This window comes from Carex rostrata, chromosome 15 (assembly GCF_964058835.1).
Source record: "Carex rostrata chromosome 15, lpCarRost1.2, whole genome shotgun sequence".
Taxonomy (NCBI): domain Eukaryota; kingdom Viridiplantae; phylum Streptophyta; class Magnoliopsida; order Poales; family Cyperaceae; genus Carex; species Carex rostrata.
The window spans coordinates 10,028,100-10,051,511 of NC_135932.1; the positions used below are offsets into that span (position 1 = coordinate 10,028,100).

The 23,412-nt window shown below is 31.3% G+C and overlaps 4 protein-coding genes across 4 annotated transcripts; 2 read left to right on the forward strand and 2 right to left on the reverse strand.

Moving 5' to 3' along the window:
* Positions 1 to 299: 299 nt before the first annotated feature.
* Positions 300 to 1,292, reverse strand: LOC144566788 (dirigent protein 2-like). The gene is made up of 2 exons (XM_078316813.1): positions 1,010 to 1,292; positions 300 to 660 (listed from the first exon to the last, which is right to left on the reverse strand). Exons 1-2 carry the CDS (start codon positions 1,245 to 1,247, stop codon positions 392 to 394), a joined length of 507 nt encoding a protein of 168 aa, XP_078172939.1. The 5' UTR covers positions 1,248 to 1,292; the 3' UTR covers positions 300 to 391.
* A 7,321-nt stretch (positions 1,293 to 8,613) lies between these two features.
* On the reverse strand, positions 8,614 to 9,625 carry LOC144566786 (dirigent protein 2-like). The gene is made up of 2 exons (XM_078316811.1): positions 9,377 to 9,625; positions 8,614 to 8,906 (listed from the first exon to the last, which is right to left on the reverse strand). The coding sequence occupies exons 1-2, from the start codon at positions 9,612 to 9,614 to the stop codon at positions 8,629 to 8,631; spliced, it is 516 nt and encodes a 171-aa protein (XP_078172937.1). The 5' UTR covers positions 9,615 to 9,625; the 3' UTR covers positions 8,614 to 8,628.
* A 2,271-nt stretch (positions 9,626 to 11,896) lies between these two features.
* Positions 11,897 to 12,661, forward strand: LOC144566682 (dirigent protein 7-like). Its single transcript, XM_078316706.1, has 2 exons — positions 11,897 to 12,148; positions 12,260 to 12,661. Exons 1-2 carry the CDS (start codon positions 12,043 to 12,045, stop codon positions 12,517 to 12,519), a joined length of 366 nt encoding a protein of 121 aa, XP_078172832.1. The 5' UTR covers positions 11,897 to 12,042; the 3' UTR covers positions 12,520 to 12,661.
* Positions 11,903 to 21,619, forward strand: LOC144566680 (dirigent protein 7-like). Its single transcript, XM_078316705.1, has 3 exons — positions 11,903 to 11,977; positions 20,933 to 21,106; positions 21,218 to 21,619. The coding sequence occupies exons 2-3, from the start codon at positions 21,001 to 21,003 to the stop codon at positions 21,475 to 21,477; spliced, it is 366 nt and encodes a 121-aa protein (XP_078172831.1). The 5' UTR covers positions 11,903 to 11,977; positions 20,933 to 21,000; the 3' UTR covers positions 21,478 to 21,619.
* The last annotated feature ends 1,793 nt before the right edge of the window (positions 21,620 to 23,412 follow it).

Below are 23,412 nucleotides of genomic sequence, written 5' to 3' on the forward strand. Positions count from 1 at the left end.
TTTTTAATTTTGATCACTTTATTCTATAAGAAATTAATTTGAAATTTTAAAATGTTCACATATAGACAAATCACTCGTAAGGTAGAAGGATTTCAACGGTTTTGATTTGTCGTTTGAAAACAATTTAAATGATTTTAAAGTTGAGTTCACAAGAGGACTTGGTGAACTCATGAACACCCTAGTTCTACTCTATATTGTTTCTATAAACACGCAATCATTATATTCCTGTACATATATCAACAATTAATAGAAGTATAAAAATACATTACATACAACAAACATTGCACAAACAAACTGCATTATATTTTTTTATTCCTGCTATCTTTATTAAACTTCTGAATCAAAGCATCAACTTTATACTATAAAAACATAATAATAACTCAAGTTTTCTTCAAATTTCCTTGTAGCAGATATACACATCAACTTCATAAACCAACTTGGTAGCGGAGGTAAACACAGGTTTGGCAAGGCTGTATCCCCAGGCCATCCTAAACATACCGGTACCACCTATGACGGGTCGCTCTATCGTCTCTCCCAGCACAACCCTCCCATATATTGCAAGAGTGCTGTTGTTGTATTTCCCCTCAGTGAAAACTAAGTTGAGCATCGACTGTAGTGACCCGTCAAACCCCACTGCCCCGACAATGTCCTGAGTACGACCTGTTACATAATTTGTTCTCGTTAGCATTTAGCAACCAGTTTTAAATACATATTTACAAATTATTCAATATGCATATATATATAATTAAATAGCAGTTTATATATGTCAGTAAAAGTTTGTTGATCAATTACACTGGTGTTGCTTGTTAACAAAGCATCATGTCATCTTATTTATTTGACTGAAAAGAGAAATACATATTATTACTTATATATCTTCCGATATAAATAATAATAATAATAAAAGATTATGAACGAAATTCTTTTTTTTAGAAGATATATAGAAATTAAGCAATCTCAAAAGGACTAAAGTAAAAGAATACTATAATATAATGTTATTTGGATTAATTACCGATTAATGTGGAGTTTTCATCCTGGCCTTCGCGCAACATGTCGTCAATCACGTCAATTGCACCACGGGTGAATGAGTCACTATTTGGTGCTTTAACTACAGTCAGCACGGTTGCATTGGATCCAGAAAGGATTTCATGTAAGTAGAAATGCAAATGAGCTTTTTTAGCACAGGCTTGATGAAGAGAGAGGAGTACAAGGACGGAAAAGAAAACAGTTCGAGAAAGGGAAGAGGCCATGGGGCGCGAGCAGAGGACAAAGGAAACACTGTTGATGAAAAAAAGAGATGAATTCTAAAGGCTGTGCATATATGTGTAGTATTTATATTGATTGATTGATATATACAAGCTAAGATTTGGTTACAACTACTCAAAAGGTCAAGCGGACAAAAAAGACTTGATCATGAGTAGTCAATTTTCTTAGACTTTCCTCTTAAGAAAGAATTAATATAGTTAATTTCTTAGATGATCAAAGAAACCAAACCGGAGCTTATTTTTGGATATGTGTGCTTACTAATTACTATACGTATGGATCCTAATTAAAACTGTTGGATATCGTTTGACTGATTAAAGTTGATTTATTTGCATATGGAAGGAAATGGGAATTGTAAAGAGAAACAAAATAAAATAAAGGTTGGTGGCCTTACATGGTTAAGGGACAAACACGTACCCTCTGCATTAAAGGGAATCTTTTGAGTTAATGCTTATCGTCCGTTTGATATTATACATAACCAATTTAATTGTCTGATTGTAACACATGGACTCTTTAATATTAGTGTAGATCTAATTTATACTGATTTTGAAGTAAATTAGATGGTTCACATACATTAACTAGAAAGATTCTAACTCAGTAGGTTACCTTTTGAGTTAATGCAGATGATACGAATTCCAAAGTTGTACCATGCTGGATATGTAAGAGTACTTGTAATGATATTATGTAATTTCCTTCTCCAATTCAAATAAAATGCATCACGTTATCTTTTAGAGAGAATTTCTAAAATGGGGGAATTTCATGTGTACCCCTAAAATCGAAATTAGGTATACCTCCACTAAAATTCATACTATCATATTTATCATTCTCAATTTAAAAAACTCACAAATTTATTCATTTTATTCTATTTTCTATGAAAACTCATTTTACTCTTTATTAATTTTTTTTACAAATACGTAGCATGTTTTAGAAAATGCAGTCTTCTAATTTGTCGGTTTCCAAAGGCAAATGAGTCATTTCTCTACTTCTGACGCATGCACAGTGACATTTTGGTATATGCTTGTGTAAGCATAAGAAGTAGAGAAATAACTCATTTGCCATGAGAAACTGACCAATTATAAAATTGCTATTTTTTTAAACATGTTATATATTTTTTTTAAAGAAGAGTAAATGGGTACTTTACAAAATTTAAAATGAGTTCTAATAGAAAATAAAATAGAATAGGTAAATTTGTGAGTTTTCAAAATTTACAAGGATAAATATGATATTATGAATTTTAGAGAGGAAAATAAGTAATTTTGAAATTTTGGAGGAGTAATCATGAAATTTTCCTTTATAAAATTGGTGTCAAATTAGAACTTAACGGCTTAAATTATGTGCGATAACTATAAATGATAAACACGGGTACCATGTATTTTCTAACATTATGAACACACAGAATTTCAACATTGTTTTAGTTAATATATATCTCAACATTTCAACACATCATGTACAGCAATCAGATGAGGAAAGATGTAGGAAGAATATTGATAGTTTGAAATTTGTGATTGTAATAAATTATTTTTCTCTCTTTGTCTCTCTCTCTCCTCTCTCTCCTCGAGTGAATTGTCTCTTTCTCCTCAAGTGAGTTGTCTCTTTCTCCTCAAGTGAAGAGGAAAATGAAGAAGAAGAGAGGAGGAAAATGAAGAAGAAGAGAGGGAGCTGAGTCGAGCTAACTGAAGTTGAGAGTGCGGTATTGTAGAAGCACGTAGCATATAGTCTCAACCTCCATTTTGATCAGAGCGTGACAGTGAGCAAATCCGGTCGTCAGAGTGTGGCAACAAACAGATGAAAGCGGACCTGGTCGTAAAAAGAGATGAGAAAGAAAGTAATAGATTGTTTAGTAGTTAGATGAATTTATGTGCATAAGAAATTTAGATTGAATTTAAATCTAGAAATAAAAGTCACTAGGTAATTAAATTTATGCCATTAACTACTTAATTCTCTAACTAATTGCTGTTATTGCTTTGATTGCTAATTACATAATTGGCATCTACCTAACAGCCATAGTCTGCGATAGCACAGATGCTTCTGTGCTATGCGTTTGGGCTGATGCTGTGCATTGCTGTCTATACTCCATTAGAGTCACAGTTCTTCATATGAATTTATATTTCACACATATAATTTTTGAGTGATTGAAAATACCTGTAAATTTTAGGCTCCATTTTTGGAGGTAATTTTTTGATTGTAACTCTTTTAACAAATGAAATTGTCTACAGGCTTTACATCCAAAAAAAAAAAAATATGGTTTTGTTCTACGTGCGGAAAACCACTGCATACCGTATATATTGTTTAGTAGTTAGATGAAAGCGGATCCGATCGTGAAGGGAGATGAGAAACAAAGTAATATATTGTTTAGTAGTTAGATGAATTTATGTGCATAAGAAATTTAGATTGAATTTAAATCTAGAAATAAAAGTCACTAGCTAATTAATTACATTTATGGCGCCATTTAGGGGTGTCAATGGTACCTTTTTAGCTGTTTACCCGACCCGTATCGTATTCGATAAGGCGGGTATGGGTAAGGGTTTTTTTTCGTTAGCTTATTGGGTATGGGTATGGGTAAGAATTTTTTTTCGTTAAATAAATGGATAAGGGTATGGGTAATGACTATTTTGTACCCGTTACCCTATAGGGTAATTATAAAATTCAAATATATTTTCAATTCAATTTCCAACCCACTTAAATGTATATTCAATTCAATTTCCAACCCACTTAAATGTATATTCAATTCAATTCAATTTCCAACCCACTTAAATGTATATTCGTGTTTTTGAATTTTTATTCTTTATAAAAATTAATTTAGTTGAAATTGATTGCACTATTTTATTTTTTATTAGAAATGAACTTATATATGTATTAAAATGAGTGAGTTTTTGATATTTAATTTGTAAAATATAATAAAACTAATTATTGTACTAGTATATCCGTTATTCACCCGCTACCGTTTCGTTATCCAATAATATTAACGGGTAAGGGTAGGGTAGGATAAGATCAATTTTTAATGGGTATGGGTAAGGTCAATTTTAATGGGTATGGGTATGAAAATGTCTCCACCCGACCCGTACCGTACCCATTGACACCCCTAGCGCCATTAACTACTTCTCTAACTAATTGCTGTTATTACCTTGATTGCTAATTACATAATTGGCATCTACCTAATAGCATTCCAAGTCTAACTAACTAACAGTTATAATCTGCCATAGCATAGATGCTTCTGTGCTATGCGTTTGGGCTGATGCTGTGCATTGCTGTCTATACTCCATTAGAGTCACAGTTCTTCATATGAATTTATATTTCACACATATAATCTTTGAGGGCTGATTGAAAATACCTGTAAATTTTAGGCTACATTTTTGGAGGTAATTCTTTGATTGTAACTCTTTTAATAAATGAAATTGCCTATGGGCTTTACACCAAAAAAAAATGCGGTTTTGTTCTACATGCGGAAAGCCACTGCATACCGTATATGTGGCATGCGACCGCATATGCGAATTTGTATGTAAAAGTATATATGCAGTTTTACTATGCTTTGTTAAAGAAATATAAATAAAATAAAACTAATTTATATCTAAAGATTTGTTTAATTAGTCTAGTGGTTTGTACTCTTTACCATATTATAAAGTTATAGAATCTAATTTCCTTCACCACTAAATAATTTTAAACTTTTTTCAAGTCCGCATGGACTGTATATGTGCCCGTATATTTAAAATTGCATGAATAAATTATTTTTCTCTCTTGTCAAATAATGAAGAAAGATCTAGGAAGAACATTGATAGTTTGAAATTTGTGATTGTAATAAATTAATTTTCTCTCTTGTCTCTATTTCCTGAAGTGATTGTAATAAATTATTTTTCTCTCTTGTCTCTATCTCCATTTTATAATTATAATTTTATCTATCTCCATTTTATAATTATAATTTTATATTTGAAGCTAACATCGGTAGTTGGTATATGAATTTTTTTTTAAGAATAGAATTCATTTTAATAATTTTAATGAAACAAACACTATTAATTTGGTTTTTTTTTAAAAAAAAAAAACAGCTTCACTGATCTCTAGGATCGGTGGAGGAGGGAATACGTACAAATTAATGACCGATTACAGATTCCTTAAAACTAAATTTAAATTCTTCCGAGCTATTTTTTATAAAAATCAAATTAATGGTGCTTATTTCATTAAAATAATTAAAATTGATTCTATTTTTTAAAAAAAAAATCTGATATATACCCTTCTAATATTGAAAAGAAAAAAAAAATTAGCACAAAAAATCTTATGCTATATATCTATAGCACTTAAACTTCACTCGCTATTTATTTAATCATTGCAGCACATTATTGAGAATATGAGAGACATATATAAGGACCTCCTTGTTGAATATATTACAATTTAGGTCACAAAAAATATACTCTGATCTTGGATAAATTCAAAATCAATACTTATGAGGATCGTTCGGGATTTTAAACACTTACGTACGGAATATATCTTAACGGATTTCTAAAGAAAAACCGGTGAAAAAACTTCATTTTCAATAGATGAATAGAAGTCAAAGTCCTTAAAAAAAAAGACTTACGGAATGTGAGCACGTCTTCTTCATTAAAAAGAAAAAAAAATCATTACTTGTTTGAAATGTTATGTCATCCGGTAGAAACATAGGAGAAAGTAGATATTTCAACTGAACACATTGACACGAAGACCCATATTTTAGAGTCCTTGAAATTTGATAAATATTGACTGCACATACAAAATGGGATTAAATATTCACAGATTGCATGATTTTCCCTTTTTGTTATCAAGCGACACGTCACGCGCGGCTCTCCAACGGAGAATCTTAATTTTATTCATAAAAATGGTGCTTGTTTTTTTTCTTGAATTATTATTATTATTTTTTCTTGAAATTAAGAGGCAAAACCCATTCTATATTAGTAGGAAATTATAATTACAAGAGTCAAGCTACTGCATCAGTTAAGGTATCATGCACATTCACACCTGACACTGGTGATCAAAAGAAACAAGATAAGATAACAGATAGTAAAGATAAAAGCAAGCTAGCTACTTAACCAAACTAGCTAGCTAGCGATGTCTGTATAAACTCCAAATTAAAATAATTAAGTAGCAACACTTAAGCCATGCACACAGTATGGGGCTAAGGTAATAGTCTAAATACAAATTGTTTTAATTTGTTGCAATTAATGTCTTCATGGCAGAGGCCAGAGGGTTGGACTCTGGTGGCTGGTAATTAAGGAACAATTAATCTCCATGGGTGGCTGGTAATTAAGGTACTGGTTGAGAGGAATTAATAATTAATGTCATCCTCCAACACCTGCTGCACTGCACAGTGTCTTTGACATTACCTCACCAATAACAAAGTAATTAAAAGATTTAATCTCTAATACGATATATATATATATATATATATAGAGAGAGAGAGAGAGAGAGAGATGGGCTACGATGAGTTGCGAAGTAAAACGCGTTTCTACTTCACGCCGTATTTTTATTTTGAAAGTTCAAATGACTGATCCGAACCGTTAGATGTTTAATCCATATTGAAATGTGTTTGGAGACCAAATTTTATATTTTTTGGAATTTTTTTACTATTTATTAAGTATTTTTTAAAATTGTTGTTTTGCTGTGAACAGTAAAAAACAGTAAAATTTTCTGGACCATCAGATCAGCGACTTTCAAAATTGCTTAATAAATAGTAAAAAAATTCCAAAAAATGTAAAATTTGGTCTCCAAGCACATTTCAATATGGAGAACAAGATGAATGATTCGGATCGACATTTTGAACTTGAAAATCGAAAAATATGAGCGTGAAGTAAAATAGTCGCTTTACTTCGCAACTCACCGTAGCCTATCTCTCTCTCTCTCTCTCTCTCTCTCTCTCTCTCTCTCTCTAGCTGATTTGGTTATTCTCAGAGCATCTACGTCATTCAAATTTCCTCAGCTGTTAGATCTGCATCATGATACCTATGCAAATGAGCTAGAAAACACCATAGACATAGATAGATAGATAGATAATATTCAAATGTTTTCGTAAGTCTCTGGACTGGATTTGCTAACTTCAATCTAATTTAGGCCCTGTTTGTTTTCTTGGTTTCTTACATGGCCCGTAGGCCGGCCCTGTTGTTTTCTTGGTTTCTTAATTACATGGCCCGTAGGCCGGCCCTGTTGTTTTGTTCTCATCAAAAGATAGTGCGATTGGTTTTGAATTAACTATATGGCTGGCTGCTATTGATATTTGATACTTCCGCTTTCCATCAAAATTGCCAAGTTTTTTTTTCTTCTTTTTCTTTTAAAATTTGTTTTAATCTGAAACTATGGATAACACTTAGAATATAATCTGTTAGGTTGGGAGAACTCCTGAATTAATATTATATTATATTTTTATTGGTATGTTTTGGTTCTGTTTTTTAATCAAACAAGAAATAGAAGACAAGAAATCAATATAAAATGAAGCAAATCTAGCTACAACAAAATTAGATTATGAGGTATGTATGAACGTCAGAAAGGGGCCGAGGATCAGGGAAGTGAAATGAAAGGTTTGCTTCCACACTTATTATTAGTCAATTTATCAAACAAGCTGGCTGGTCAAGCTGTTTCATTTCACACTTATTATTAGTCAATTAAAAAAAAAAAAGTGATTATTTGAAGCGTTTGACTTGGCTTCAATTTTCCAAATAAATTGGTAGAGGTTGAAATCTTCAGGAGTTGGCAAATTGCGCGTAATTATATTTATATCACATTCCTTTTATTTTTTTTTTGGATTTTTGATATTTAAATCATAACTTAAATTACTCAAGTGATACAGAATTGATTTGTCAAAATAAAATATTTATTAGACCTCGGCCTAAAAGTTATTACTACATTTAATTGTGCTATTTTAATGACAATTAAATTAACAAAATCATATTAATAATTTAATAATTTGTTAGCTTTAAAAATCAGTACATATTAATATTGCCTATTTAATTATCCTCATCATTTTGATTAAACATCAATGAATTTTTATTAAGCCTAGTAATGGCATAAATTTAATGAATTTTCGTCGTTAGACACTCTGACAAAGTTAAATTACATAATTTCACAAAATAGACCCTAGATTTAGAAAATTTCACAAACAACCCTTAAAAATCACAAACAACATACTAATAAATTCTTATTTCATCATGTTGGATCAACATCATCTTAGAGATGAAAGAATAAATAAATGTCGTACATTTGTCAATACTAGAACAAAATACAACAAACATTGCAGCAATAAAGCTGCCCTTTTTTAAAAAAAATCCTACAATTAATCTCTCTCCCAAACATCTGAATGAAACTCATGCAGTATGAACCATGAAACTAATTAACTACCCAAAAAAAAAACAATCAATCTTGCTTAATTTCCTTGTACCAGACATACACATCAAATTCATAAACCAACTTGGTAGCACAGGTAAGTACAGGCTTGGCAAGGCTGTATCCCTTTGCCAGCCTAAACATACCAGTACCGCCTATGACAGCTCGCTCTATTGCTGCATCCCGCATAATTCTCCCGTATATTGCCAGAGTGCTGCCGTTGTATTTCCCCTCAGTGAAAACGAAGTTGAGAACCGTCTCTAGCGACTCGTCCCTCCCCACTACCCCGACAATGCCCTGAGCACGACCTATTCTAACATTTCCTTCTCGTTAGCATTTACCATTTAGCAACTAGCTAGTTTGTAAATTCACATTTAATTTACAAGTTAGTATTAAAATTTTGGACCTACTCAGTCCTTAGAATTGAACGATCTCCCATTAATTTTAGGCTAAGTATTAATGCAACTAAATAATTTACAAGATAATACATCAATTAAGTTTGAAGCAGTTAAAGTATGTACGTACCTTATTCTATTTTTCTATGATTTTAAGAAGTGATATAGCTGAAGAAAAATGCATACGTACTTATTGCTTATATACCTTCCAAAAAAGAAAAAGAAAAAGAAAATCTTTTGAAAAGAAATGAATGAAACGATTTTTTTCAGCAGATTTATGGAAATTAAGCAATCTCAAAATTAATTAATAAGGACTAATGTTAAAAGGAGGGCTCATTATGAACCAAATTAAAAGAACAATAACATGTATTTGTATTAATTACCGATCAATGTCGAGTTCTCATCCTGGCCTTCCCGCAACATGTCGTCAATCACCGCAATTGCACCGAAGGTGAATGAGTCGGTGTTTAGAGCTTTAACTACAGTCATCACGGTTGCATCGGGTCCAGAAAGGATTTCATGGAAGTAGAAATGCAAATGAGCTTTTTTAGCACATGCTTGATGAAGGGAGAGGAGTATAAGGATGGAAAATATAACGGTTTGAGAGAAGGAAGAGGCCATGGGGAGCAGGAAACAAATTAATTAAGGAAAATCTTTTGATAAAACTTATAGATTAATTCGATCCAAAAGGCTATATATGTTTACTGTAGGGGATGATGGATGGAAACTTAATTAAAGTTAATTAAGGATGATTAAATTGGTTATTTGGAGTTAGATCGATCGAAATTAATTATTTTTATTTGGTGAATTTAATTTTTGGAGGTTTATGTTTAACAGGAGAGAGAAAATTATACTGAAAAATATTTTTGACCTCACAAACAAAATAAGTTTTACCACTTGCATGAGTGGTTGAACTTAAATTGGTCTAATTATTCCGCATTTCCATGCCAACCTAAATGAGGGTTCAATATAATATCTCATTCTTGGATTTTATTTGCTAACTAAAAATGGACTAAATATGAAGCCGATCAATCTAGATGAAATTGAGACTTGATGAATTGTTTAATTTCTTTCCTCAAAAAGGAAAATATTAAAATTTCGTATATGATCAAAGAAATTAATGAAGTATATTGACTTTTTCTTCGTAAATGCATGACAGGAAACGGGAATTGAGAGAAATAAAATAAAAGGGTTGATGGCCTTGATTGGAGGAGGCACGGACATGGATTTGTAAATGATCTTAAACAAGTACTCGGCTACCTTGCGGGTGCTATTATCTCCGAGCTACAGTACTCGGTTATTCGCTCATTAAATAATTGTTCATCTCAAAGCTATAAATAGTTCCGTACATAGGTATAAATACTTTTATGTATATATAGATGTTAATTGCGATCCCCATAAATTTTTTTTTCACATTTAATTTTCGGTGATCTCTCCTGCGAGTACAGTGCGGGTACTATTATCGGCTTCCTTAAATATTTGAATACATAATTAAATGTATAATTATTCTGATATTCGTGTGTTTATAAATAAGCAACCTCGATCCCCCGTTTGGAATTAATCTTCCTTGCTTCCTAAGAATCTCCTGTACATAATTATTTCCTGACAAAAAAACAAAGAAAATTAAAAGAAAAGAACCACAGTTCCGTAAACCAATATGCATTCTTGACTTTTGGTCTCTTGTCATAATAGCAGTTAACTACAATCTTTATATGGATCACAATTTCTATTTCTATAAAAGGATTTTGACGGAGGATATCCTTTTAGATCTTTCAATTATTACTTGGATGAATGCACCCAAAAAGGAAAAAAAAGAAATGGAAGGAATTAAAGTCTAGGGGCGGTAGGAGAAAAATTCAGATCCAGTTAAATAGATACCGAATTTTAGTCGCTCGACTGAAAGTTAATCTAACCTAATTGTATTTAGTTACATAGGGACAAATAAATTATTTGGGTTCGATTCGACGAGGTTAAAAATTCATGATTCAAGAATAATTCGGATATAATTATGAAATTATTCGGAATAGAAATCTCAATCCTACAAGAGAGCAAAAAAAAAAAAAATGTTTTAGAAAAAATTCAACGATTAAAAGGGTTCACGCGTAGTTTTGGTGAATTGGATAATGTGATGCCTACGGTTTTAATGTAAAAAAGAAAAATAAATAAATAATTGGATAATGTCAATGCATGCACGCATTAATTGTAGGTTGATTATACTAGTCAACGACGGCCAATATATATATATCAAACTCTGACTGCATGTAAATTAATACAATATAATACAGAGGGTTGAGTTTGATTTGTCCTATTTTTAAAGTTGTCTACGTAATTGATTTCGACATCATTTTACTAGTCTAGGTATAGCATTGCTTATCCATACATAAATAAATATCAAGGTTCTAGATAGTAATTATAACGCTATAGTTATTAAGATCCGAAAAAATTATAGTACAACTATAACGTAATTATAGCTAGCTATTTAAAATTAGGAAGCTGATAATTGTACCTTAAACAAAATACCCACGCGCATCCTCCAACTTTCTAGAATGTCAGCAACAAATCGAGCAGGTTTTACTTCATACAGTATACTAACAGTACAAATTTTTCTTTATTGTATAGTCTTTTGCAGCATGAAGAGAAAAATAAAATAAAAAATAAACAAACCGAAGATGGTCTTTGGTTTGACAAAAAGAAATAAATAAATCAATCAAACTGAAATTGGTCGACAAATAAGAAAACCGAATATGGTTACCGATTATCAAGTCTTTTTTTGTCGGCTTGACCTTTTGACTAGTTATAACCAATTAAATCTTATCTTGTATATATCATGATCAATCAATCAATATAAATACTACACATATAGATAGCCTCTAGAATTCACCAAGAAGTAGTGATTCCTTTAATTAATTTGCTCGCCATGGCCTCTTCCCTTTGTTGAACAGTTTTTTTTTCCCTCCTTGTACTCCTCTCTCTTCATCAAGCCTGTGCTAAAAAGACTCATTTGCATTTCTACTTCCATGAAATCCTTTCTGGATCCAATGCAACCGCCATGACTATAGTTAAAGCCCCAAATAGCGACTCATTCACCCGTGGTGCAATTGGCGTCGTTGACAACATGTTGCGCGAAGACCAGGATGAAAACTCCACACTAATCGGTAATTACTTAATCCAAATAACATTATATTATATTATATTATTCTTTTAATTTGGTCCTTTTGAGATTGCTTAATTTCTATATATCTTCTGAAAAAATGTTTTTAAAACAGGTCGTGCTCAGGGCCTTGTCAGCGCAGTGGGGTTTGACGGGTCACTACTGTCGATGCTCAACTTTGTTTTCACTGAGGGGAAATACAACAACAGCACTCTTGCAATCTATGGGAGGGTTGTGCGGGCAGAGCCGGCAGAGCGACCCATCATAGGCGGTACCGGTATGTTTAGGATGGCCAGGGGATACAGCCTTGAGAAGCCTGTGGTTTCCTCCGCTACCAAAAATATTGTTCAATTTGATGTCTATATCTCGTACTAGGAAATGAAGGAAACTTGAGTTATTATTATTATGTTTATAGTATAAAGTTGATTCTTTGATTCAGAAGTTTAATAGAGATAGCAGGAATAAAAAAATAATAATAATGCAGTTTGTTTGCTGCAATGTTTGTTGTACACTTGTATGTAATTTAGCTCAAAATTCAATTTGGATGTCAATAAGAAAATCAAAATAAAGATAATGTTGTCTATACAAGAGGATGTATGTTCAAAATCAAATTAATTATAAGATTTTAATTTTGTTAATACTAAATAATTAAATAATGCTTGTCATTTAATCTTTACTCAAATATAATTTGAATGTCAATAAATTATTCATTAAAATTTCAAAAATCAATTTGAATATAATTAATTGAGTTTGAGTCCATAAAATTAAGTGGGCAAAATTGGGTATATAACCATGAAGTATTTACTATTTTGATATTTTTTTATCAAAACTTCTAATTTAGGTACTTAATTTTTTATTCATTCAAATTTAAATGTTATATATTTCACCAGAAATTGCTTAATGCTAGATAAATTACATTAAAGTTCCTTACAAATTAACATATTAGACAATATTGTATTTTTCTCTTTAATCATATAGTTTTTGTATATGTGTGTGTATATGTATATTTAATAGGGTTCTAAATATCTAGCTATAGCTACGCTATAATTTCTTCGGACCTCAAAAGCTAGAATGCTATTAACCGCTTTTTTTTATAATAATTTTAAGGAAGCTGATAATTGTACCCCAAACAAAATATCCACGCGCATCCCCCAACCTTTTAGAATGTCAGCGACAAATCGAGCAGGTTTTGCTTCAGACAGTGCACTAACAGTACAAATCTTTCTTTATTGTATAGCCTTTCGCTGCATGAAATGAAAAATACTCCGCTCAAAAAGTTGACAAAAGCAGCGCCAAATGCAGTGAAACCAATTACGATTCAGTGTTTAACTTTCACTGTAAATGAGTTAAATTTTACTTTTTTTAAAACAAAAACGAATTCCCGAATTCGTCCCCAAGCGCAAAATTTTGCTAAACGTTCTAAAATGTTGATATCTCTAAATTTGAACAAATCCCTGAACCCGTCCCCGAGCAAATATTTACAGCTCTAAATTTGTTGCTCTTGTTATTCTCTCCCTTGTTATTGTCCACCTCATCTTCCATCTTCTTCTTTCCCTTATTTTTTTTTCTTGTTCATCCCTTCTTCATTATGAACCCTTAATTATCACGTAAGAATGATATAATCCTTAATTATGAACCATTAAAATGTAACACGAGCCTAAATAGTTACAAATAAAATAATACAATATCAATGTAATAATTAAGCATATAAATCTCAATTATTAAGCATATAATTATCACTTCATTTCCCACGTCATCTAATTCAATTGGAACATACAAATATCAATTAATAAGCATGTAAATCGAAACAACAAAACATAAAATAAAAATAAACTACAAGCAAATAATAATGCTCATTCAATTTAATACATACAATTCTCAATTGTTAAGCATGGACGCCTAACATATTGAGCATCTGATTCAAAATAAGTAAACAAAATATGTCAAGTACAAAACAATTCATGATGCACAGATCAATAAAATTATAAATAACATTTTTAAGCATGTTAACCTTACATACTACGCATGTAAACGTGCAACATAAAAATTGATTCATAGTAAGCATTTGCATACCATCAATCAACTAGAAGAACTTCAAATCTCAAACAAATCATCATCAAAATTCAACCTGCATATATTAAGCATCAAAGTAATCTACACTAAACCACTATCAAAAAAAGAACAGAATCAGATTCAATAAGACAAAATTTCAGAAAAAAAAACGTACTTACAATACGAAGATTTATTGCACCATTGAATAGATCTCAGACAAATTCAAGAATATTGCAGCACAAACAGATCATCAAAGCACAATAGATCGCTTTCAAATTATCACAGTACATCGCTTTCAAATTATAATACGACCATAGCGACTCCAGATCTGAGAAAAATACATCTATCAAACAGCAAATCGAAAAAAGCAGCAACGCCACCATCCGTAGATCAGACAAACAAGATCAATGGACATTCCATTGAAAGAAGACAAGCTCATCGCAAAGCTCAGCTCGGATAAGAACATCGATCAACGATGGAAAGCACGAAGAGGAAGAAAATAGAGAGAGAAGAAACGAAGCAAATGGAGCTTCAAAATGGAGACTCTTTTTTTTGTTATTAAATATCAAAAACAGTTAATTTCCATCATTAAAATTTGTACTTATCATTAAAATTAGAATCAATCCCCGAGCTAGTCCCAAGCTAATCATTATAACTTGTACTTTAAAGTACACTAAAGTACTTTAAAGTACTTATAACTAGTTTAACTAGTTAAAGTACTTAAGTAGTTAGCAAATAATTAGATAACCGTTAACAAGCTGGGGGACTAGCTCGGGAATTGGTGATTACAATTGCTCCTAACAAACTGCCCACGAAATTAAAACACAGTACAAAAGCATACAAAGCTAACGTTTAAAACAATCAAATTAAAACGGTGTTGCGTTAAAACAGCGATGTATTAATTAATGGCAAATTAATAAATTACCGTTATTAGCGGACGGTTAAACCAGTTCGGGAACAGGCTCGAATTTAGTGGCTCGGGGTACCAGAATATTTCTCTTTTGCCAAACCGTAAATGGTCTATGGTGTTGTTTATTATTTATTTTAGTTTTTGTCATACCAAAAGTTTGCTATTAATCTTTTTGCTATTAATTATTTTCACTCTCTCTTCTATTTTTTTCAAACCGAGTTTGATGTCCGGTTTTTAATTCTTCAAACCGAACTAAATATTCAGTTTTATTTTTTTAGATTGTGTATGGCATTCTAGCAAAGAAAGATTCAAAATAGATTTAAATTCAATACTGATTAATTATGAAGCCCGGTTTTCAAAATTCAATACCGAGAATCATTTTCGGTGGTGTTGTTTTTTGTAAAGAAAAAATTGTAATCAAAGTTGGTTTTCGAAATTTTATAATTTCATGATGGTTTTGTTTTTAAAAAAAAATATTTTAGAGTCCTTGAAATTTGATAAATTTTAACTGCACATATAGAATTGGATTAAATCCTCACAGATTGAGAAGATAATACAGCTTCAAAAATTATATCGATACTAATTAGTATCATTAGCATTTTTCCCAATTAAAAAAATAGTATCGCTTCAAAAAATATTTTCTTTCTTCTCGAGTTTGGGGTAGAGGTAAACAATTGTACTCTAGATCTAGCGACATATATAAGCTTCTCCAGTTTTGCTACAAAGGATAGCGAACAATTTTGTTGTTTTCTCTCCGGTTGTATCCCAGTTCCAGTTTGAGTATTCCCAAACGAATTAAGGTGTAGAGAGAAAGAGAAGTTGACATTTTTTTTTGTTTCTATTCATTCTGTATGTGGACCTCACCTTTGCAATACACAACTGGAGAAGGAACATACGTACTCAAATTAATATTTTTGAATCGGTACTATTTTTTCCGGTTCAAACTTTGAACTACAAACACAAAATTCTCTCTGCAACAGTTGTCAATTTCGTCTATGCTGTGTCCACACTGGATAGGATGCACATCGACTGACTTCAATATTTAACTATAACATACATATATATTGTTAAAAGACTTGATCAGTAGTCAATATTTCAAAATTCAATACACATGTTGGATTTGAAATTTTAAACTCTAGAAGCAAATTACAAGATTTGAGTTAGCTTCTTTAATATTTCGTTAATCAGAATCTGACCAATTCGGCGTGAGATGAAAATCATGAAATGCGGCTTCTTTAATATTTCGTGCCAATTAAGCTGATCTAAGGATCCAAATCTAAAGTCAAAATTTTGAGTTAGCTTGGGGGAGTTGAATTCCTTTCAGATTCAAGCGGAGTTGTCTGCGTTTCTTCACAATTACGGCACTCAAACTTGGCAAGTTTTTTTTTTCATTTTAAATTTGTTTTAATCTGAAACTATGGATAACACTTAGTAAATAATCTGTTAGGTTGGGAGAACTCCAGAATTAACATTATATTTTTATTGGTTTGTTTTGATTCTGTTTTTTAATTGGTTTTCGCAATTTAATCAAACAAGAAATAGAAGACAAGAAATCAATATAAAATTAAGCAAATCTAGCTACAACAAAATTAGATTATGAGGTATGTATGAACGTCAGAAAGGGGCCGAGGATCAGGGAAGTGAAATTAAAGGTTTGCTTCCACACTTATTATTAGTCAATTTATCAAACAAGCTGGCTGGTCAAGCTGTTTCATTTCACACTTATTATTAGTCAATTAAAAAAAAAAAAGTGACTATTTGAAGCGTTTGACTTGGCTTCAATTTTCCAAATAAATTGGTAGAGGTTGAAATCTTCAGGAGTTGGCAAATTGCGCGTAATTATATTTATATCACATTCCTTTTATTTTTTTTGGATTTTTGATATTTAAATCATGACTTAAATTACTCAAGTGATACAGAATTGATTTGTCAAAATAAAATATTTATTAGACCTCGGCCTAAAAGTTATTACTACATTTAATTGAGCTATTTTAATGACAATTAAATTAACAAAATCATATTAATAAATTAATAATTTGTTAGCTTTAAAAATCAGTACATATTAATATTGCCTATTTAATTATCCTCATCATTTTGATTAAACATCAATGAATTTTTATTAAGCCTAGTAATGGCATAAATTTAATGAATTTTCGTCGTTAGACACTCTGACAAAGTTAAATTACATAATTTCACAAAATAGACCCTAGATTTAGAAAATTTCACAAACAACCCTTAAAAATCACAAACAACATACTAATAAATTCTTATTTCATCATGTTGGATCAACATCATCTTAGAGATGAAAGAATAAATAAATGTCGTACATTTGTCAATACTAGAACAAAATACAACAAACATTGCAGCAATAAAGCTGCCCTTTTTTAAAAAAAATCCTACAATTAATCTCTCTCCCAAACATCTGAATGAAACTCATGCAGTATGAACCATGAAACTAATTAACTACCCAAAAAAAAAACAATCAATCTTGCTTAATTTCCTTGTACCAGACATACACATCAAATTCATAAACCAACTTGGTAGCACAGGTAAGTACAGGCTTGGCAAGGCTGTATCCCTTTGCCAGCCTAAACATACCAGTACCGCCTATGACAGCTCGCTCTATTGCTGCATCCCGCATAATTCTCCCGTATTGCCAGAGTGCTGCCGTTGTATTTCCCCTCAGTGAAAACGAAGTTGAGAACCGTCTCTAGCGACTCGTCCCTCCCCACTACCCCGACAATGCCCTGAGCACGACCTATTCTAACATTTCCTTCTCGTTAGCATTTACCATTTAGCAACTAGCTAGTTTGTAAATTCACATTTAATTTACAAGTTAGTATTAAAATTTTGGACCTACTCAGTCCTTAGAATTGAACGATCTCCCATTAATTTTAGGCTAAGTATTAATGCAACTAAATAATTTACAAGATAATACATCAATTAAGTTTGAAGCAGTTAAAGTATGTACGTACCTTATTCTATTTTTCTATGATTTTAAGAAGTGATATAGCTGAAGAAAAATGCATACGTACTTATTGCTTATATACCTTCCAAAAAAGAAAAAGAAAAAGAAAATCTTTTGAAAAGAAATGAATGAAACGATTTTTTTCAGCAGATTTATGGAAATTAAGCAATCTCAAAATTAATTAATAAGGACTAATGTTAAAAGGAGGGCTCATTATGAACCAAATTAAAAGAACAATAACATGTATTTGTATTAATTACCGATCAATGTCGAGTTCTCATCCTGGCCTTCCCGCAACATGTCGTCAATCACCGCAATTGCACCGAAGGTGAATGAGTCGGTGTTTAGAGCTTTAACTACAGTCATCACGGTTGCATCGGGTCCAGAAAGGATTTCATGGAAGTAGAAATGCAAATGAGCTTTTTTAGCACATGCTTGATGAAGGGAGAGGAGTATAAGGATGGAAAATATAACGGTTTGAGAGAAGGAAGAGGCCATGGGGAGCAGGAAACAAATTAATTAAGGAAAATCTTTTGATAAAACTTATAGATTAATTCGATCCAAAAGGCTATATATGTTTACTGTAGGGGATGATGGATGGAAACTTAATTAAAGTTAATTAAGGATGATTAAATTGGTTATTTGGAGTTAGATCGATCGAAATTAATTATTTTTATTTGGTGAATTTAATTTTTGGAGGTTTATGTTTAACAGGAGAGAGAAAATTATACTGAAAAATATTTTTGACCTCACAAACAAAATAAGTTTTACCACTTGCATGAGTGGTTGAACTTAAATTGGTCTAATTATTCCGCATTTCCATGCCAACCTAAATGAGGGTTCAATATAATATCTCATTCTTGGATTTTATTTGCTAACTAAAAATGGACTAAATATGAAGCCGATCAATCTAGATGAAATTGAGACTTGATGAATTGTTTAATTTCTTTCCTCAAAAAGGAAAATATTAAAATTTCGTATATGATCAAAGAAATTAATGAAGTATATTGACTTTTTCTTCGTAAATGCATGACAGGAAACGGGAATTGAGAGAAATAAAATAAAAGGGTTGATGGCCTTGATTGGAGGAGGCACGGACATGGATTTGTAAATGATCTTAAACAAGTACTCGGCTACCTTGCGGGTGCTATTATCTCCGAGCTACAGTACTCGGTTATTCGCTCATTAAATAATTGTTCATCTCAAAGCTATAAATAGTTCCGTACATAGGTATAAATACTTTTATGTATATATAGATGTTAATTGCGATCCCCATAAATTTTTTTTTCACATTTAATTTTCGGTGATCTCTCCTGCGAGTACAGTGCGGGTACTATTATCGGCTTCCTTAAATATTTGAATACATAATTAAATGTATAATTATTCTGATATTCGTGTGTTTATAAATAAGCAACCTCGATCCCCCGTTTGGAATTAATCTTCCTTGCTTCCTAAGAATCTCCTGTACATAATTATTTCCTGACAAAAAAACAAAGAAAATTAAAAGAAAAGAACCACAGTTCCGTAAACCAATATGCATTCTTGACTTTTGGTCTCTTGTCATAATAGCAGTTAACTACAATCTTTATATGGATCACAATTTCTATTTCTATAAAAGGATTTTGACGGAGGATATCCTTTTAGATCTTTCAATTATTACTTGGATGAATGCACCCAAAAAGGAAAAAAAAGAAATGGAAGGAATTAAAGTCTAGGGGCGGTAGGAGAAAAATTCAGATCCAGTTAAATAGATACCGAATTTTAGTCGCTCGACTGAAAGTTAATCTAACCTAATTGTATTTAGTTACATAGGGACAAATAAATTATTTGGGTTCGATTCGACGAGGTTAAAAATTCATGATTCAAGAATAATTCGGATATAATTATGAAATTATTCGGAATAGAAATCTCAATCCTACAAGAGAGCAAAAAAAAAAAAAATGTTTTAGAAAAAATTCAACGATTAAAAGGGTTCACGCGTAGTTTTGGTGAATTGGATAATGTGATGCCTACGGTTTTAATGTAAAAAAGAAAAATAAATAAATAATTGGATAATGTCAATGCATGCACGCATTAATTGTAGGTTGATTATACTAGTCAACGACGGCCAATATATATATATCAAACTCTGACTGCATGTAAATTAATACAATATAATACAGAGGGTTGAGTTTGATTTGTCCTATTTTTAAAGTTGTCTACGTAATTGATTTCGACATCATTTTACTAGTCTAGGTATAGCATTGCTTATCCATACATAAATAAATATCAAGGTTCTAGATAGTAATTATAACGCTATAGTTATTAAGATCCGAAAAAATTATAGTACAACTATAACGTAATTATAGCTAGCTATTTAAAATTAGGAAGCTGATAATTGTACCTTAAACAAAATACCCACGCGCATCCTCCAACTTTCTAGAATGTCAGCAACAAATCGAGCAGGTTTTACTTCATACAGTATACTAACAGTACAAATTTTTCTTTATTGTATAGTCTTTTGCAGCATGAAGAGAAAAATAAAATAAAAAATAAACAAACCGAAGATGGTCTTTGGTTTGACAAAAAGAAATAAATAAATCAATCAAACTGAAATTGGTCGACAAATAAGAAAACCGAATATGGTTACCGATTATCAAGTCTTTTTTTGTCGGCTTGACCTTTTGACTAGTTATAACCAATTAAATCTTATCTTGTATATATCATGATCAATCAATCAATATAAATACTACACATATAGATAGCCTCTAGAATTCACCAAGAAGTAGTGATTCCTTTAATTAATTTGCTCGCCATGGCCTCTTCCCTTTGTTGAACAGTTTTTTTTTCCCTCCTTGTACTCCTCTCTCTTCATCAAGCCTGTGCTAAAAAGACTCATTTGCATTTCTACTTCCATGAAATCCTTTCTGGATCCAATGCAACCGCCATGACTATAGTTAAAGCCCCAAATAGCGACTCATTCACCCGTGGTGCAATTGGCGTCGTTGACAACATGTTGCGCGAAGACCAGGATGAAAACTCCACACTAATCGGTAATTACTTAATCCAAATAACATTATATTATATTATATTATTCTTTTAATTTGGTCCTTTTGAGATTGCTTAATTTCTATATATCTTCTGAAAAAATGTTTTTAAAACAGGTCGTGCTCAGGGCCTTGTCAGCGCAGTGGGGTTTGACGGGTCACTACTGTCGATGCTCAACTTTGTTTTCACTGAGGGGAAATACAACAACAGCACTCTTGCAATCTATGGGAGGGTTGTGCGGGCAGAGCCGGCAGAGCGACCCATCATAGGCGGTACCGGTATGTTTAGGATGGCCAGGGGATACAGCCTTGAGAAGCCTGTGGTTTCCTCCGCTACCAAAAATATTGTTCAATTTGATGTCTATATCTCGTACTAGGAAATGAAGGAAACTTGAGTTATTATTATTATGTTTATAGTATAAAGTTGATTCTTTGATTCAGAAGTTTAATAGAGATAGCAGGAATAAAAAAATAATAATAATGCAGTTTGTTTGCTGCAATGTTTGTTGTACACTTGTATGTAATTTAGCTCAAAATTCAATTTGGATGTCAATAAGAAAATCAAAATAAAGATAATGTTGTCTATACAAGAGGATGTATGTTCAAAATCAAATTAATTATAAGATTTTAATTTTGTTAATACTAAATAATTAAATAATGCTTGTCATTTAATCTTTACTCAAATATAATTTGAATGTCAATAAATTATTCATTAAAATTTCAAAAATCAATTTGAATATAATTAATTGAGTTTGAGTCCATAAAATTAAGTGGGCAAAATTGGGTATATAACCATGAAGTATTTACTATTTTGATATTTTTTTATCAAAACTTCTAATTTAGGTACTTAATTTTTTATTCATTCAAATTTAAATGTTATATATTTCACCAGAAATTGCTTAATGCTAGATAAATTACATTAAAGTTCCTTACAAATTAACATATTAGACAATATTGTATTTTTCTCTTTAATCATATAGTTTTTGTATATGTGTGTGTATATGTATATTTAATAGGGTTCTAAATATCTAGCTATAGCTACGCTATAATTTCTTCGGACCTCAAAAGCTAGAATGCTATTAACCGCTTTTTTTTATAATAATTTTAAGGAAGCTGATAATTGTACCCCAAACAAAATATCCACGCGCATCCCCCAACCTTTTAGAATGTCAGCGACAAATCGAGCAGGTTTTGCTTCAGACAGTGCACTAACAGTACAAATCTTTCTTTATTGTATAGCCTTTCGCTGCATGAAATGAAAAATACTCCGCTCAAAAAGTTGACAAAAGCAGCGCCAAATGCAGTGAAACCAATTACGATTCAGTGTTTAACTTTCACTGTAAATGAGTTAAATTTTACTTTTTTTAAAACAAAAACGAATTCCCGAATTCGTCCCCAAGCGCAAAATTTTGCTAAACGTTCTAAAATGTTGATATCTCTAAATTTGAACAAATCCCTGAACCCGTCCCCGAGCAAATATTTACAGCTCTAAATTTGTTGCTCTTGTTATTCTCTCCCTTGTTATTGTCCACCTCATCTTCCATCTTCTTCTTTCCCTTATTTTTTTTTCTTGTTCATCCCTTCTTCATTATGAACCCTTAATTATCACGTAAGAATGATATAATCCTTAATTATGAACCATTAAAATGTAACACGAGCCTAAATAGTTACAAATAAAATAATACAATATCAATGTAATAATTAAGCATATAAATCTCAATTATTAAGCATATAATTATCACTTCATTTCCCACGTCATCTAATTCAATTGGAACATACAAATATCAATTAATAAGCATGTAAATCGAAACAACAAAACATAAAATAAAAATAAACTACAAGCAAATAATAATGCTCATTCAATTTAATACATACAATTCTCAATTGTTAAGCATGGACGCCTAACATATTGAGCATCTGATTCAAAATAAGTAAACAAAATATGTCAAGTACAAAACAATTCATGATGCACAGATCAATAAAATTATAAATAACATTTTTAAGCATGTTAACCTTACATACTACGCATGTAAACGTGCAACATAAAAATTGATTCATAGTAAGCATTTGCATACCATCAATCAACTAGAAGAACTTCAAATCTCAAACAAATCATCATCAAAATTCAACCTGCATATATTAAGCATCAAAGTAATCTACACTAAACCACTATCAAAAAAAGAACAGAATCAGATTCAATAAGACAAAATTTCAGAAAAAAAAACGTACTTACAATACGAAGATTTATTGCACCATTGAATAGATCTCAGACAAATTCAAGAATATTGCAGCACAAACAGATCATCAAAGCA

What these genes read in the sequence shown, in the direction of transcription:
- LOC144566788 (XM_078316813.1), bottom strand. Translation starts at nt 1,247, where the DNA reads ATGGCCTCTTCCCTTTCTCGAACTGTTTTCTTTTCCGTCCTTGTACTC. An exon ending in TGAAAACTCCACATTAATCG is followed by an intron (nt 661 to 1,009) that starts GTAATTAATCCA and finishes ATTATGTAACAG; the next exon opens with GTCGTACTCAGGACATTGTC.
- LOC144566786 (XM_078316811.1), bottom strand. Translation starts at nt 9,614, where the DNA reads ATGGCCTCTTCCTTCTCTCAAACCGTTATATTTTCCATCCTTATACTC. An exon ending in TGAGAACTCGACATTGATCG is followed by an intron (nt 8,907 to 9,376) that starts GTAATTAATACA and finishes ATGTTAGAATAG; the next exon opens with GTCGTGCTCAGGGCATTGTC.
- LOC144566682 (XM_078316706.1), top strand. Translation starts at nt 12,043, where the DNA reads ATGACTATAGTTAAAGCCCCAAATAGCGACTCATTCACCCGTGGTGCA. An exon ending in TGAAAACTCCACACTAATCG is followed by an intron (nt 12,149 to 12,259) that starts GTAATTACTTAA and finishes TTTTTAAAACAG; the next exon opens with GTCGTGCTCAGGGCCTTGTC.
- LOC144566680 (XM_078316705.1), top strand. Translation starts at nt 21,001, where the DNA reads ATGACTATAGTTAAAGCCCCAAATAGCGACTCATTCACCCGTGGTGCA. An exon ending in TGAAAACTCCACACTAATCG is followed by an intron (nt 21,107 to 21,217) that starts GTAATTACTTAA and finishes TTTTTAAAACAG; the next exon opens with GTCGTGCTCAGGGCCTTGTC.